Source organism: Rhamphochromis sp. 'chilingali' (assembly GCF_963969265.1).
Source record: "Rhamphochromis sp. 'chilingali' genome assembly, chromosome: 18".
NCBI lineage: Eukaryota > Metazoa > Chordata > Actinopteri > Cichliformes > Cichlidae > Rhamphochromis > Rhamphochromis sp. 'chilingali'.
Genome location: NC_137945.1, coordinates 19109054 through 19126869, shown reverse-complemented (window position 1 = coordinate 19126869; position 17816 = coordinate 19109054). Strand labels below are relative to the sequence as shown.

General features: G+C 41.1%; 1 protein-coding gene across 2 annotated transcripts in view; it reads right to left on the bottom strand.

Moving 5' to 3' along the window:
* neto1l (neuropilin (NRP) and tolloid (TLL)-like 1, like) overlaps positions 1-17816 on the bottom strand; it is an 80945-nt gene that overhangs the window by 12025 nt on the left and 51104 nt on the right. For both annotated transcript variants that reach the window (XM_080864926.1, XM_080864925.1), the window contains exons 5-8: positions 14487-14528; positions 14135-14262; positions 4813-4895; positions 3054-3199 (exon numbers count right to left, since the gene is read on the bottom strand). In XM_080864926.1, the coding sequence (XP_080721052.1) occupies positions 3054-3199; positions 4813-4895; positions 14135-14262; positions 14487-14528 (399 nt within the window). The remainder of the gene's footprint in view (positions 1-3053; positions 3200-4812; positions 4896-14134; positions 14263-14486; positions 14529-17816) is intronic.

Genomic DNA, 17816 nt, shown 5'->3' with positions numbered 1-17816 from the left:
TTTTTTATTTTCTGCTATGATTATCTAGATTTCAATACTGCTGATAATAAATACAGTAACACTACCCAGCAGAGTGCATCTGGTACTGATTTTTTACAATGTCTGTTACACCCCGGCCTAGGCAACCGGGGTGCAACGTAACAGTCCAGCACTACAGTCTCTCCACAATCCTCCCAAAGCATTCTAACTGCAAAGCAACAGAGTGCCTACAGTTGATATAATCTAATCTAAGACCAAGCACGCTGACAGGCATTAGCATATTGTGTTGGTCTCAAACTCTTTCATGCACACAGTAAAGAAGCTTTCCTATAGGTAAAAAGTGACATGTGTAGTGAAGCCAGAGCAAATTTCCATCTGCAACCCGGGAGACGTGTTGCAGATGAGCCGTAACAATGCTGACAGCTGAGATGTCGCAAGCGTACATTTATCACCTAAGACATAATTGGTTCTTGGGTAGAGGTAGGTATCACTTATGCTTCACATTTGTAACTATATACTACCTTCATAGCAGGGCTGTTTATGCGTTTGTGTGTGTGCGTGCATGTGTGTGTATGTGAGAGAGAGGATGGAAGCAGTAAAGTTCAGTGCTAGTGTCAGCAGGTGTAAACTCTTCACAGATGGTAAAGCTGCATGTTTGTGTTTGAGAACATTGCGTTTCCCACATGAGCAGTTTGCCGGGTGTCAGCAGGTCTGAACGGTACTCTAAGAGCCGCTGGTTCCACTGGGAACCAACGGCTGGGAACAAACATCCAATGGTTTAGGATCTCCATGGCTGGGGAGCACTTATGGTAACAATTGGGCTATAAGCAGCTGCATGCGCGCACAGCAGAGTCACTCATCTGCAGTGATCACATAGGGCATGAAAGCCATTATTTTTGTTTTCATATCAGCTGGTTTTTGCCGTTCTGAGCTTTCATTTTTCTTTTTGTTACATTTCTGTGCAATAAAAAGTAATTTTATTCGTTAAAACTAAATCTAAACTATATTTTGACATTGCTTTTTCTAAGCTTGCATTTGGCTGTTTAACGGGGGATCTTTTATCTCACATAAATGTTCAATGACTGATTTAAATAGTCGGAATATATGATGAGTTCATTAAAAACAAACAGCAGAAAAATCAATGTTTTGTTCATGTAACTGAAACAATAGACCCGAGGGCACCTGTTCAGTAAATGTGTCTAACAATATCAAATACAGTGCTTTTCAAATTTATCAGACCACCTGTCATAAAAAAACCCACAAACTTTTTAGAAATCTGCTAAAACCAAAAATGTTATTGTCAAGGGGAACAATTAACTGCTAAAACAAACTCTTCTCTTCAGGAATACATGTTATTAACTGTGCTTTGGCATCTTAATAAAAAACAATATAGTACGTTTCCCAACACAGAACACCACTTTATACACATCAAATAGAAGCAAATACATCTGTCCTGAGAGTGTAAAACAAGCAAAGTCTGAATTGTTTAATTGTTTGCGTTTTTCGCAGCTCTGGTACATTAGTGCATTCACTGTTGACAGGGTTGCTGCAGTGCTGCTGAGCTGTGGTGGATGCTGCTCTAAAGGCTGAGGTCTGGCCGGGGATCGCCTGAGTGACTTAGGCAGAGGCGTTGCCCCGGCAACAGCACATCCTGGCTCTGCTTGGTGAAAGGGCCTCACAAAGGGGACACTGACTTCACAACGTAAACAACTCTGTCGCTATTGCAGTTGCTTACTGATTAAGCTAAGCACAAGCACACAATAAACAGCCAATGAAGACAAGGTGCAGGTGTGTAAAGTGATAAACAGATTGCAGTTCAGTCTTTTATTAAACCTCTCTTTTTATGAGTTAATGGTTCTTCTCACAAATGATAATGTCAGTGGTTCCAGTCCTTTTGAAATGGCAGCAAAAAGCATTAAAATAACTTTAAAATGCAGTAAGTCTTTCATTTAAACAGTTTGAAAATAATATTCTAAGATTTTTTTCTTATCCTATCTACATTCAGAAAGAAGCCCCATTCAGTTTCTGAAATCGCTCAATAGTGTGCAGCTGCGTGCACCTATTTCCTCGTGTCCTTGTCATTAAAAGGCACCGACTGATGCTGACACGGTGTAGACTAATGGGCCCCAGACCCTCTTCCTTCATGTCGCTAGTACAAAGAATGGCCTCTCCACACGACTATCTCTATCAATGAAAATCCGCTGAATGAGAAATAGACAGACTTTGAGTGTGCTTGTGTGAATTTCAAACTGATTTTTTTCTGAAACAAGACAGGTAGATGTGAACATATTGTAGGTTTGGTGCAGTCACAGTCTCTACATATTTTAAACAAAGGAATTAGCTGGTGCAGATGCTCCACCTGTGTTAATGCAGCAGAGCTGAACTCAAATCCACCTGTGCTGTCATCTTCACATTTACCCACAGGCAAGATTCCCTGTGATGGAAATGGTGTTCGGTGGTTTCCTGCTTGCTGCTGTTTACATTGTTATGAATCTTAATGGAAACTCATTATAGACCATTTCCTATGACGAAAGATTCCAGATGAAATATGACCAATGTGCAAGAATCACAGTGATATCTCTGATTGTGTTTTAAAACTCGTTATTGGAATAATTCTGCAACTGAACAGTGTGGGAAAATGTAAATGTGGGAAAATGTAAATGCCTCTATAACCTGCGATTACTAGGCAACCAACGGGAATGCAGCATGAAATTACACACTGATCGACACTCAATTAAGAAGAAAATCTAGTTGAGGCAAAAGCCTTGTTTGCACGATGTGTCGACCAGCTGTTATTATGACTGCACCGCGGGGGGTTTAGCATGAAAAACAAATATCAGAGGACGTAATAATGTATCATGTGTGTGTGTGTTTCAGCAGGTATTTGCATTGCACTGTCTGCACAGACCAAACGTGATCTTGTACTCAAGTTTCTTAGGTTTACATAAACTTATAAGAGTGCAGAAATCTCACAGTTTGGACGTGCTTTTATTTTGGCGACTGCAATTAAGCAAAGACCAGACGAAGAAAGCTGCCTAAGCAGGAAGATCACACTGCAGTAAAGATCAGCTTACGTTCTTGGTAGGTTGTGAAAAGGATGCGGAAGCGACTTTTGCGGCTGGCCTCGTCTGCCCACATCCTGATGACTCCCAGCGTGGAAACCAGCATGATGTCGTTGGCCACCGTGGAGCAGAACTTGCTCTTCAGGTCTTCCACTGAACTGAGACATGACGGGACGAGATAAGCATGCATACTTTATTATCCAGTAACATAGGCAGTCACTGTGCATCTTAATAATCCACAGAGTTGGAAAGAGCAGTCGTGGTACTTTAATGTTTGGTTTTGTTTTTTCTGGGCTGTTATCGTCTGATCACTGCTAAATATTCTGAATCTCTCAAGATAATAAACTGCCGCTGAGCTCAAGTGTGTAGTAGATAGTGATTCAATTATATCCTTATCTCAGTGTATCAAATATTGTTTTCTTTAATCTGGATTTCAAAATCTCATTATTTGGAGTTTAAAAACAGGTTACTTTATATTAATAGACTTGTTTGTGAGAAGTGCGCGAGAAGCAAGTGTGCAGCTTGCATGCTGTGAGTTAGATAAGAAGATCAATACCGCTCTCATATCTGTCCTTAAACTGCAAATCTACAGTCAGCAGTTGGTTAGTGTAGCTTATCATGAGGACTGGAATGGATAGCCTGACCTGGTTCTACCCACAGCTAATAAAATCCAGCATCCAGATCCTCTAAAGCAGGGGTGTCGAACATAAAGCCAAGGGGCCAGAATCGCCCAGTCGGGCCTAATGGATAGCTTTAGAAAATGTGAAAGAGGTCTTACATTTTTGGACAATTAAGTGTATTTTAATAAGTTTTAGACATTTTGACATTGTCTGTAAGCTCAGTGTTATAATTACAGGACAGTTTTTGAACTGTACACATTTATTTCTTACAGCTAAAGCCCAAACAGTCATGCTGACACATTTCTTTCATTTGCTACAGCAGCATTTATATATCATGTAGAAAGACTGAGACGTACTGTTGGAACTGACCTTCTTTCTCTTATAATGAAATATCTCTATTAAACCTGTAGTAAAAGTCCGGCCCACTCGTGATCAGAGTGGGCTGTATGTGGCCCTCGACATAAAACGAGTTTGACACCCCTGCTTTAAAGCTTGCTGCCTAAACTTGAAAAGAAATCCTGCCCAAATTCCTGAATTTAAATAATTTAATTGCATGTAAATTTTCCATGTAATTTTTTTTACAATTTAAAAATTTTACATTTAATCAAATTTGATTAACTCGATTGGTATACATTCAGTTTAGAGCAAGCACAATTCCCTTAGTAAAGAATTATTTGAATAAATTAACCTTTTAAAATATTTCCATTGCATGTTACTCAAAATTATTGCTTCATGTTTATTGAGGGAGAAGACTCCCACTTTTGACTGCATAAATGGAAATTATGAAGTTGTGATGTTACATATGCTGTAACTTGACCCTTTCCAGTCATTCAGCTCAGTTCATCTGTATTTCCCATATAGACATGAGTAGCATCATTCTTTTTATCTAGCTTTCATCAACAAAGCCAATATGTGATTACCCTTTAACTCAGCTAAAATACTTAAACAGTTTCCTTAAATTAAAATAGTTTTTTTTTAGGCGACTTCAATTTCATGTTTTCAGATCAGAAGCTCATGAACAGCACAAAGTTGTTATATGAGGATAAAGTAAAGTGAGTGAAGTGATTTATACAATTGAAGATTTAAAACAAAGCCCTCTTGTGCAACAAGAGCATGTCACATTAAAGATGTACAAAAAAAAAAAATCACACCTGCCGCCATCATACACTGCCACAAAGTTGCGCTTGCATTCATTGGAATTTGCCATCTCATAGTCGAGAAAACGCAGGTAGATCTGTCCGAGGAGGCAGAGAGGAGGGAAAAACAACAAAGAGAAGAGAAAGAAAAAGAAGCGATCAGGCGAGGAAAATCAAAGGACACAGTAAGATTTGGAGGTGACAGAAGAAAGATGTGAAGCAAACAGCGGAGAGGAGAGACAAGTGAGAGAAAAGATTTCAGCTCTTTCCTATTACTGCCCGGGCATCTCAGTCATTATCCAAGTGCCTGATATAGCAGCCCTGTAATGAAATAAGACTGACAGACAGCAGCTAGCACAAAGTCATTACATACGCATTTCAAATGAAGACTCAAAGACAGACAGTCTATTAGCTTTGCACTCATTATCCATATCTGTTGAGATAAAGAATTACATAAAACCTACAACCTTGTTAAACTTTAAGGACATGTTGGACGTTTTGCCACCAGTTTTGGATATTTAAGCGAAAAAAAGATGTCATCATTTAAAATTAAAATGCAAAGAACTTATACACCAAAGGACATATTTGGTATATAAACAGACTTACCTTATGTCTAACTATTCATGAAGCAACTAAGACAGATACAACACATGCTCTGTTTTAATATCCTAACAATCGCTCGTTGAGTAAAATATCCACCTTGCTATCCACCTTGACTCTTCATAGTAGCTATTCTGCACTTCCTAACTGTCTCCGCACCATTTTCTGTCACTCATTCATCAGGCTGAGATCCCCCAATCACAGCTATGGTTCTGGTCGGCCGCTCACAGCACTTGCCATCATTACGGTTAATGAGCGGACGGCTCCTGGACTGTGACAGGAAAATTTGACGCTTTAAATACCCAAAGACAAAAGCTGCAGATGGAGCAGGATAATGGACCCTGCAATGTCAACTTGGCTTCAACAACATGACAAGCGAAATGGACTAGAGGGGGGAAAACAAGCTAGCTCTCTCGAGGTATCACACTGATGTCAATAATCAGTCTAATAAAAAACAATCATATTCAGCTATACTGTCACAGGGATGGGGGAAGCGTTTTCTCTCCTATACTGCGATTGTGGAATTAAATACTGTCAAATTCATTGCAGGCTTTCTGATGCAAAGATGTATCCAGTTATAAACTCAATCACATAGGAAGCATGTGACTAAAAGTGATTTGTCCCAGGGAGTGTATAGATTACATTCATATTAATGGCTCTACACTGGGAGAGGGGGGGATACTCTGAAAATACACTTAAGCTGACGCCACTGAGTGCTGTTGTGTTCTTGTCAATATTACAATGATTTCCAGTACAGAGCATAAAATATGACTGAAAGCTTTAGACTGGAGATACATGCAGTAAGTGCCTAAAATTTGGTTTCTCAGCAGTTGGGATAATGCTGTGATTAAGTTAGTGATCTGAGACGAATGTCACTTGACATTGTAGTACAATATAAAAAGGTTTCTAAGTTTAGAAGTTCTAAGTTTTTAAGAACAAGGAAAACTTTGGATTAAGGGAAAACTGCCAGAAATGACTTTGACTAAGAACAAAGAATTTATAATACGTGGATGATGGCTCCTTTCCATATGGCAGATTACCAAAGACGACAGATTTAATGCAAAAATTTTAAGGTTATAGTGAAGGTTAAGGTTACAGTTAGGGACTCTCTGCCAATTTTTTCTTTGTCTGTTCTAGAGTTGAAGAGGCAAATAATTGGTAAAAGCACCAATGAGCATGTTAATTAGGACACTTGGCCCCGTCGTTTCATCGTCAGCGAATGGTGGGAGAATTAGACATGAAGTTTTCCACCTACAGCACAAAGAATGCACTAAATTCAGCCATCTGTAACCGATAAAAGTACTTTTTCAGCAAGCGGAGACTAATTGCTAATGCAAAACAATGTTGATATAATGAACAAATTAGGATTTTGGCATAGACTTCAATTGGTGCTAATGGCTAATTAAAGCAATAAAACTACAGCCATTAAATAGCATAATTCCCAGTCTTGACCATCATGACTGTTTCTGGATGGAAGCATGACAGTGATGGTGTTGAAGAAGGGGGCTTCTCCACATTGATCACGTTAGAATATCTGAACGGATGCACTGTCACAAAATTGTGTACAGAGTCTTGGAGCTGTGGCAAGGTTCAAAACCTTTGATACTGGAGGCATTCTGGTTTTCCGTTTCACCTGTTTTTGGTTAAATTTCTTTTAATCAATCAGTTCCTTTGCTGATATCTCAAAATTGTCAGTTATCGTGTGAAAATGTAGCTTTTAATTTTAAATATATAACCCTTATGAAAGACTAACCAGTGACCTGCACACTAACCAGTTAAGCTGAAAAATTGGCCCTCAGACTGGCCGATGGCTTTCTAGGGTGAGAGTTTCTAATATTGTAGCATTCTAACATGCTTAACTCGAGTACTTTTGTATGGCAGGCCATAAGGATGTGCATGTCTGTGAAAAAAAAATCCTTTCAGTATTGTCTTTGATCAGGCGTTGCATACACAAACTCATTATCTGACCGATGTAGTTACTGTGAGCACTGACTGGAAGGTGAACAGGACGGCCTCATTATGTGACAAATATATAACATTTACTAACAAATTCACAAATAAAAGCTTCTGATGTTGTTTTTCTGTGGCTCCTAAGCCCTAACAGGCCGATGATGATGCAGATGGCATCACAACACAGAATGACAGCAACGGATAAGATAGATACAATCACCAATTTGTACGGTGAGAGATTGGCTCCAGCAGGGAAATAGGCTGCTTCTTCATTGATTGCAGCGCCCAATAATGACGCCGAATCCATCATTGACCGGGGAAGAATATGCTCTCTCTGTTGCTAAAGGGTGTCTGTAACAGCGCGTGCTGTTCATTACAGTCAGAATGAATGTCCATATTTTGACCATTATCATGAAAGGATGTAGAAGGTGTCAGACAGCGCGGGCAAGAAAAATCCAGACTGTGTAAAACAGACGGGACAGAGATGCTCTGTGGAAAACAGAGAAACTGATGAGGTAACTGAATGTATCCCTCAGTACAGCTAATAAGTTTGCGCTGAATTTGGACGGCTGTCCAAAATAGCCCAAAGAACCTAAAAAAACAGAGCAGTGGTGATAGGAAGAGTTTATAAATTTAAATATAATGCAGTTTCAGTTCAAAGTTTTTGTAAATCACTCTTATTAGACATGTATATCACTGTGAATCCTAGTGAAGGGTAATCTATTCTGAAGTGGAGGATGAATGGTGGTGTAAAGTAACGTGATGGTATTAAATTTGGTGCATTGCTGTGACTTCTGGCAACAACACATGGTCATTACTGCTTACTTGCAGGTATGTTTTTCAGTCAGTCTCCACCTTTCTTTCCTTTTTACTCCATCCCTCTCTCTGCCATCTGCCATGTGCCATCTCACCCCCAAAACTCCATCCCTATATATTTAAGATCTTCAGTAAAACGCATTATTAAGCATTGCTTTCCCTTATTCCCTCCTTTCTCATGCTTCCACCTCCTCTCCTACCTCCTTCTCCCGGCTTCTCTCTGGAGTGCTCCGGTGCAGTCTAATTAGAGCCTCCGGTATAGGATGTCATTATCTCTGCTGTTTCTGGCACACTGGGTGTAGTGCAGTAGTGTATAAGCATAGGGAGATGAACACCTTGCCTTACACACTGTGCGACCTCCATGCATGCGTACACACAGTAATGTAGTCCCCCTCTCTGCAGCAGCATGTGACCATGCATGCGTCTACTTGACAGAGGTAGTGAGGAACCAAAGAGAGAAACTGTAGGTTTTTTATATTTTATGTGTAACTGAGTGCGAATAGTTGCAGTGCAGGTGGGAGCTTCAGGACTGTGATTTACAGAAGATAGAGTTGTACTAAAAATGTGATTTGCTGCCTTGTCCATCAGTGCCAATGACTGTCAGCCTCTGGCCCATGACTTGGCCTCGGAGGCATTTCTGCAGTACGAAATGTGACACTTATTCAAACTAATACATCATACTGCCAGGCTTGCTTGCTTTGTTACTCTTTCATGCACATAACTAACGTATTCACACACAAACGGAGGATGCATGTGATGCGCACAAACTTGACTTGTCTGTTTTGATGGCTCACTGGCAATGCATCAATTGATTTTTTTAAAAAAAGAAAAAAAAATCAAGCATAACCTTTAACCCTGGCAAGACTCCCTGCTAATAGCTGTTTCAATTTAACACTTATTGTAAGCTTCCATGTGACGACTAAGAGTAAGTCTCCTGATTGATGCAGTTGTATAACTCCCGTGGCCTTGAGTTTTCAAAACAGCTGAATCCGAAGGTCATTTCTGAAGGGAAACCAGAGCATTAGCAGGAAATATGCGACCCGAGGAATATGCCAGATAAGAACAAATACTGTGCCCATGAATAACAGTCGAACCATTATCAGCCAGTCATATCATAAGCCAGTGTGTGTGTGTACAGTACAGAGAGCCTGCAGTTCAGTATGAAAAGCCTGTGTAGAAAAAAATACTGTGAACCTAATCACAGCTTCCATCTGATATAAACTATGCCTTAATAGCTTCTCTAATGTGTACTCTATAAATCTTAAAAGATCTCTACAGTAACCATAATAGCATGGCATCACTAATAAGCACTGAATTAGTGAAACTAATAGTGACACAGTAAAGCTGACAATACAGCTACCTTGCCTCACCCCCTGGAATAACTGAACAATGCACGTACTCGGAAAAATTGATTCCTATTAACATTAAGTCACAGCAAGTCACTATTTCATATCCTGCTGTAGTATCTTATTATAATGATCATAGCATATCATCTCTTGCCAACTGAGAGACGATGGCAGCAGAAACCTAAGAAAGAGGAGGAAGAGGAGGAAGCGTCATGGAAGAACAGGCCCCTGCACGGTATGTACCACCGGCAGATAGAGGAAGTGGCTAACATCAAGAAATCCTACCAGTGGCTGGACAAAGCTGGACTGAAAGGCAGCACAGAGGCACTAATCATGGCAGCACAGGAGTAAGCTCTAGGCACAAGATCCATAGAGGCTGGGGTCTACCACACCAGGCAAGACCCCAGGTGCAAGCTGTTTAAAGATGGTCCTGATGCTAGCAGGCAGGGCATACGTGGAACGCCATAACCAAGTGGCCAGCATAGTATACAGAAACATCTGTGCTGAGTATGGCCTGGAAGTCCCGAAGGCACCCCTTAGTGTGGTGGAGAATGACCGAGCTAAGATCCTGTGGGACTTCGAGACACAGATGAACAAAATGGTGCTGGCTAACCAACCAGATATAGCGGTGGTAGACAAGCGAAAGAAGACGGCTGTAGTGATCGATCTAGCGATACCGAATGACAGCAACATCAGGAAGAAGGAACACGAGAGGCTGGAGAAGTACCAAGGGCTCAGAGAAGAGCTCGAGAAGATGTGGAGGGTGAAGGTAACAGCAGTGCAGTGGTAATCAGAGCACTTGGTGCCGTGACTCCCAAGCTAGGAGAGTGGCTCCATCTAACTAATGAGCCTCCGGGTAAATTTAGATCGAAAGCCAAGATGTGAATCCAGTAGGTTACAAATGTGCATTACAACTGGGATCTTAAATTATTGACCAAAGAAATCAAACATGTACTATGTCCCTTAAATGCCTTAAATGTCTCTTTTTAAATAACAATTTAAATGTGTATGGTTTTTGGTGAGCATCACCAGCCACACCTAACATTACTGTCAAAGGAGCTTGCAAAGAAAAGCGTCTGGACTTCTTTAAGTTGCTTGAAGACGTTTCACCTCTCATCCGAGAAGCTTCTTCAGTTCTAAGGTCAAATGGTGGAGAGTCCCAGATATAAACCTAATGGGAGTTTCCCCCCACGGAGGGACAAAAGGACCCCCTGATGATCCTCTAATCGCCTGAGCCAAGGTGTGAAACTGGGCGTGGGTCCCAATCAGCCAGAGTTTCGGGTATGTTCATTGTGAAACCTGGCCCCACCTTATCATGCGAATTCCTGAGGTCAGATGGCCCAGGATGTGAGTGGGCGTTAAGGCGTCTGGGAAGGGATCTCAAAACTGGATTATAGATGGCAGAGAGTTGGTGTCGTAAACCACCACCTCTGTTCAAAGATGGTCGCTCACAGTGGACATAGATGGCTTCTTTCACTCCTCTTTCAAACCATCTGTCTTCTCTGTCCAAAATGCGAACGTTGGCATCCTCGAAAGAGTGTCCTTTATCCTTAAGATACAGATGGACTGCTGAGTCTTGTCCTGTGGAGGTGGCTCTTCTGTGTTGTGCCATGCGCTTGTGAAGTGGCTGTTTGGTCTCTCCAATGTAGAGGTCTGGGCATTCCTCGCTGCACTGTACAGCATACACCACATTGTTAAGTCTGTGTTTTGGCGTTTTGTCTTTCGGGTGAACCAGTTTTTGTCTCAGCGTGTTGCTGGGTCTGAAATACACCGGGATGTCATGCTTGGAGAAAACTCTCCTGAGTTTCTCTGATACACCGGCTACATAGAGGATGACAATGTTGTTGCGTCTGTCCTTCTTATCCTCCCTCGCTGGTGTCTGGTCTTCTTTTCTGTGCCTCTTTGCTGACTTTAAGAACGCCCATTTAGGATAGCCGCACGTTTTGAGTGCTTCCTTTACATGTGTGTGTTCTTTCTTTTTTCCTTCAGGCTTAGAGGGAACATGTTCTGCCCGGTGGTGTAGGGTCCTAATTACTCCAAGTTTGTGTTCCAGAGGGTGATGGGAGTTAAAGAGGAGGTACTGGTCCGTGTGTGTGGGCTTCCGCTAAACTTTGATGTTGAGTTTGCCGTTCTCTTCAATGTGCACAGCGCAGTCCAGGAAAGGCAGACAGTTGTCCTTTGTGTCTTCCCTGGTGAATTTGATGTTCTTATCCACAGCGTTAATGTGCGCAGTGAAGGATTCCACTTCTTGGGTCTTGATTTTGACCCAGGTGTCGTCCACATATCTGTACCAGTGGCTGGGTACTCTTCCTTTGAAAGAGCCAAGAGCCTTCCTTTCCACTTCCTCCATGTAAAGGTTGGCTACAATAGGTGACACGGGGGAGCCCATGGCACAGCCATGTTTTTGTCTGTAGAAGCCTTCGTTGTACTTGAAATATGTAGTGGTGAGGCAGAGGTCTAACAGTGTGCGGATCTGATCGGGTGTGAAGTTGGTCCTGTCCTCCAAGGAGCTGTCTTCTTGTAGTCGTTTTATGACAGTCTCCACGGCCTCCGTGGTGGGTATGCAAGTGAAGAGAGAGACTACATCAAAGAGAGAGAGACTACATCTCTACATTGGAGAGACCAATCAGCCACTTCACAAGCGCATGGCACAACACAGAAGAGCCACCTCCACAGGACAAGACTCAGCAGTCCATCTGCATCTTAAGGATAAAGGACACTCTTTCGAGGATGCCAACGTTCACATTTTGGACAGAGAGGACAGATGGTTTGAAAGAGGAGTGAAAGAAGCCATCTATGTCCACTGTGAGCGACCATCTTTGAACAGAGGCGGTGGTTTACGACACCAACTCTCTGCCATCTATAATCCAGTTTTGAGATCCCTTCCCAGACGCCTTAACGCCCACTCACATCCTGGGCCATCTGACCTCAGGAATTCGCATGATAAGGTGGGGCCAGGTTTCACAATGAACACACCCGAAACTCTGGCTGATGGGGACCCACACCCAGTTTCACACCTTGGCTCAGGCGATTAGAGGATCATCAGGGGGTCCTTTTGTCCCTCTGTGGGGGGATACTCCCACTAGGTTTATATCTGGGACTCTCCACCATTTGACCTTAGAACTGAAGAAGCTTCTCGGATGAGAGGTGAAACGTCTTCAAGCAACTTAAAGAAGTCCAGACGCTTTTCTTTGCAAGCTCCTTTGACTACGATGACCTGGATGACTGAGAACCTTCACAGACTAACATTACTGTATTCCAGGTAAACATCAAACCCAAAGTTTACAGGTTAGGTTTTGTTTGTCTTTAAAACTGAACAGATTTCTATGTAGCTTGCAAAGAAGACATATACATTTTGTGTTTACATACAACCAGTTCTTTTGGTCATCTGACTTTCTACAGTGGCATAATGAAGATAATAAGAACGATAAAAATAAATGAACCACATGTCTGTGCCATAAGTGAGTCATAGTTAAAGAAGCCTGTCATGACCAAAGTTATAAATACATTCTCACATATGTACAAACCAGACACGCGCAGATCCAAAAGACACTGTAATATAAAACATGGGTTTATTTAATGTCACGATTTATAGTTTTAGTATTACGAGGGAGATCAAATATTTTAACATTTTAACTATGCAGACACCATAATTCCTTCCTGCCCTTCAAAGAATTGTTCTAACCATGAAAGTCAAAGTAAAATTGTGGCCTTATGCTATCAAATCAAACCCCCCAAATGCACTCAGAAGAGGGCCAACACTATTTGAGCAGCAGATTTACTGCAGTCATGGATGTACAGGATCAAACCATATAGAATCATATGAGAGGTGGTAGCATTTGTAAAATATAGCCTTTTCCTGCACTGCTGCTCTGCCCTTAGGAAACACTTAATCCCATGCATTAATGCAGCACAGGCACCTCTAGTAGATAAGGAAGCATGTCTAGTGTGTATTAGGGGTTGGAGCAAAGGTGTGCATGTATATGCATGTCCTGTATTTGTATATGCAAAACACAGGCGAGGAAAACAAATGCAGGCTGTTGCAGGCCTCAGGGTCAAACTGCAACCCAACACTATTTTATCAATGGTAACGCTTCCTGCCTCTCTTTGTTTGTTCAGTCCTCTCTCCTTCTGCAGCGCTCTCTTTTTTTTCTTCCCTCCCTCTATTCCTCTTGGCAACAGCTCACTGATTTAAAAAATGGGCCTGACCCCAAATAAACCCTTCTGCCTATCTGTCTGACCCTAGCGGGGAAACAAGTCCTCCCCCCAGCCACAAACACTCTCGTCGGGATACTGCTGACAGCTGCAGACAAACTGACATGTAATATCAAAGCTTCCTGATGCAACCCCTGATCTTACTGCCTGTGTGGAGAAATATAGAAAGGAAACAGATAATTATTAAGAAAAAATATCCTCAATATCTCAACAGAAGCCGGAAATTTCACAAGGAATACATCCAGGATTTGTCAGCTGAACATTAGTCTTTCTGATGTAACTATGTTGTGCTGTCATCAGCTCAGCTAATGGGGACACAATTTCATTTCCATTTTATTTCATGTGACATTTCAAAATTTGGCTTCAAATCAAATTCACAGTTTGATGGGAGCGTAGTTTACGTCACTGACCTTGGAGCGCGGCGGGGCACGGATGTACCATTTACAGTCGACGGCCTCTGTGGCACCGGCCTTTCCGTCTCTGGTGATCTGATGAGACTCGACGATACCTTCTGGGCCAACCATGTCATACTGACAGGCTGAAACACACGCATATGTATAAACACACCCAAAACAAATGCATGCACACATGTGTGGTTCATGCAGACAAACATGATTAAGAGGTATAACACATGCACCAACACACAGTATGTATATAAGTGATAGTAAACAGCATAAATACACTTTAGAGAGACAAGAGAAGAAGAATGGCTATAGAGAGAGAAAGAAAGCAGAAAGCGGGAGAGAGAGGGAGTGTACCTACAGGGCAGAGGTGGGGGTATTCCCATGTCTCCAAAGTCTGGATCTGAGGAGAGAGCAGAATAGAGGAAGGGGGAAATTATTTTTTAATATATGATTACAAAATCAAAATCATTACAGAGGAAAACACAACAAGGTTTATCTATGTACTGAGGAACTTCCTGCAAAGACAACAAACTGCTGTCCTCACGTATAAATTATTTCAGCGTCTCTGAATGCTTTGCTGCTTTTTCCTCTTTGAAGTCACCAACAGGAAGTTCTCCAGATATTCTCCATATAACATCTGGTTATGTGTGACTTTTGCACTTTGCACTGGTGGATTAAGCATTAAAGCAACATAAAAAATATTTTTTTAACTACAGGTACCAACACTGTTAAGGCAGCTGTGCCATTAATGTTTTAAACTGGGAAGTGCTCCAGTATCTATTTGTCTATCTGAACCCGCACTAAGCTATATGCTAACATCACCATGCTAGCATTTTAATTACTATACAGTTGTTTAGTTTGTCATTTTAGCACGTTCACATCTACAACATTGGAAAGTGTGAGCTCACAAACCGTTGCAGGGCATGCATGATAACGAGTCTAGCTGAAATCATTGAACCAAAGGACCAACGTTTTAGAAACTGATAAAGCAGGATGAATAAACCAAACTGAGCGGCAATTCTTTTTTTTCTTTTTTTTTAATCTATGGAGTATTTGAAAAACGCTTTTTTGTTTCCTTAGAGTAGTTTGATAAAATTACAAAAAGAAATCTACTCCACCCACATGCAAAGTCCTGCAGTACAATAAAACAACCTCTTAATATGTTTGTCAGATATTGCTCTGAATAAAATCAAATGATTTGGAGGATTGAGGCAAATGCACGCTTGTGCTTCAATTCAATATTGTTATCAGGACACTGCAGCTGTATTTTACAGTAATTGGCTTTAAACCAAGACAGGTGATGATTTTGTGAAGTGTAGCAGCCAACTTATTGATGCCAACATGAGGTCACCGTCAAGTCAGTATTTACTCACAATCAGGGTTGGGTAGCGATAGATCACATGCAACCAGCATCATGTAATATTATTCTTTAAAGAAACAAAAATCAAAATTAACTGTGATAAAAAAAAATCTGTTCGATTATAGATCATCAACGATTATTAATCACATCATAAGTACACCCTTAAAAGGCAAAAATTGTTTTTAAATTGGTGACCAATTGTGTTTAGTAACTTATGATGAAGATGTTTGCGTTTCTTAAAAAATGTCCTGCTTGGGGGTGCATTTCAAGGTCCATGTTGGTAATCCTGACTTTTGAGAGTCCTGACTTTACAATCCACGATGGCAGCATTGCATGCAAATGTTAGCAAAACTGCGAAACCTGTAATCTGTTATGATCTGTGACCTGCTAAATAAGCCATATAAAGAGCCCTGACCAGTCTCTACCCACGACGGGTTGCAGAAGTGTTTTTAAAAGCATAAAGCATTTGTTTTTAAATAATTTCCCCTAGGGATCAATACAGTATTCTGATTCTGATTCTGAAAACTGGTACTGCGCTGTATTGCTAGTGGTAGATGAATGACTCCACCTTGCTAGGAAGCATAACAAATCCTCACTTTTCTAATTTTACTACTGGAACACAAATAGCTAAATGCACAAACATGTCAGAGCTGAAGAATCTTTCTCAGTTAGATAGCCAGTGTTTAAAAAAATGTTCATTCGGGTTGGAATTTTGTTTTAACCATCAGATAGCTTGCATGGATAATGGTAGCACTAGCATAGCTCATTAGCTAACACACAACATCACTTATTTTAGCTATATTTCAAAGCAATTCAGGTTAGATTACATTTTTTGCAAATCAGTGGATGAATGCGTATCCAGTAATTCATGACATTCAGATGAATGCTTCCTGTGCAGATGACGCTGTAAGCCTCTGGAAAGTATATAGCAAAGATAACATTTCTTGGGCTCGGCTCCCCTGAGCTCACCACATAAGTCTCATTTTTGTTCCATTTAGCAGTGCCAGAACAAAGCATAACTGAGGCTTAACAGACCTAAACGGAAGAGAAGAAACATTAAATGTGTCCTAAAGAAAGGTTTTAAAATTTTAGCAGACTGCGAGGCTGTGACGGTAATCCTCCACCAAACTTTTACATATTCAGAACAAAAATCAAACTCAACTTCCCAGCTGTACGTGATAAGAAACGTGTCACGCAAAGTTTAAAAAGTCAGCTTCAAGTGAGAGCTTTTTAGCAGTTTTTCCTGAATAATGTTGCAATAAATTACATCAACAAGGCCAGCCTTTCTGAGCTGTGTTCCCTCCTCCTGCTAGCGCAACATCACAGTCTCATCTCTTATCCCCAAAGACTCAATATCACTCTTCAGATGACTTCACAGAAGACAGAAATTGACTCTTGAACACTCTCACTAGTCTTTCACATCATCATTTCAGTGTGTGTATCTTGTCAAGGAGGTTTGTGTGTGTTTTTTCAGTCTATCAGAATTTCATAAGCACAAACCGGTGAAGCTTAAACGCGTCTAAAATTCATGCGATGTGTGATTATTTATGATTGTTTCTCAATAAAAGGAAAGAGCAATGAAGTTATTAGGCTACTTTTCTGATGCAGCATTCCACTATTACACCACTGCATGTCACCTGCCCTGAAATACAGCATTCTCTTTGATGTAAAACCTCCACAGAATTACAATACATTCCCAGAGACCCCATTTTATTCCAGCCTAGTAACAGAGCGGTTGGGCTTTCAAAGATATGCCGTTAGCTGTGATCTTTGGGCTGCATTCTTTTGAGGATAGAGCCTGCAGAAACAAGAAACACAAAAAAAGGCTTCACATTAAATCTGATTGTTCCTTGCCAAATCGAGACATGGCTACCATTGACTGAGCTCTGTGTGGAAAATGAGGTCTGATTGCACAGCGTGAACACCTTGTCTAAATGTCAAAGTTTTTTTTTGTCTGTATGTATGCCCTAATTTTTCTGTCTAGACATGAGTCGGTACTTGAGTGTGAGCACTTCGGACTCGGAAAAACATTGCACCGACGCCTGTGCTGCGGTGATATAAAAAAAGGGAGTCAAATGATGGAACAGATAGGATTCAGATAGGCTCAATTGGCTCAATTTCTGCTTTGTTCTCACAGATTCAGAAGATGGGAACCTCCCCAAATGGTGAGAAGACGAGCCTGTTGAATACCTGTGACAAATGTAGCAAGGCTGCCGAAACCCCTTCTCTCTTTGGCACTTTAACACCGTCTGGGACAGTAAAACATTCATGTGAGCACAAAAGCAGTCAGGAGACGTGCTTAGAGTGTACTCAAGAGTTTCTCCTGAG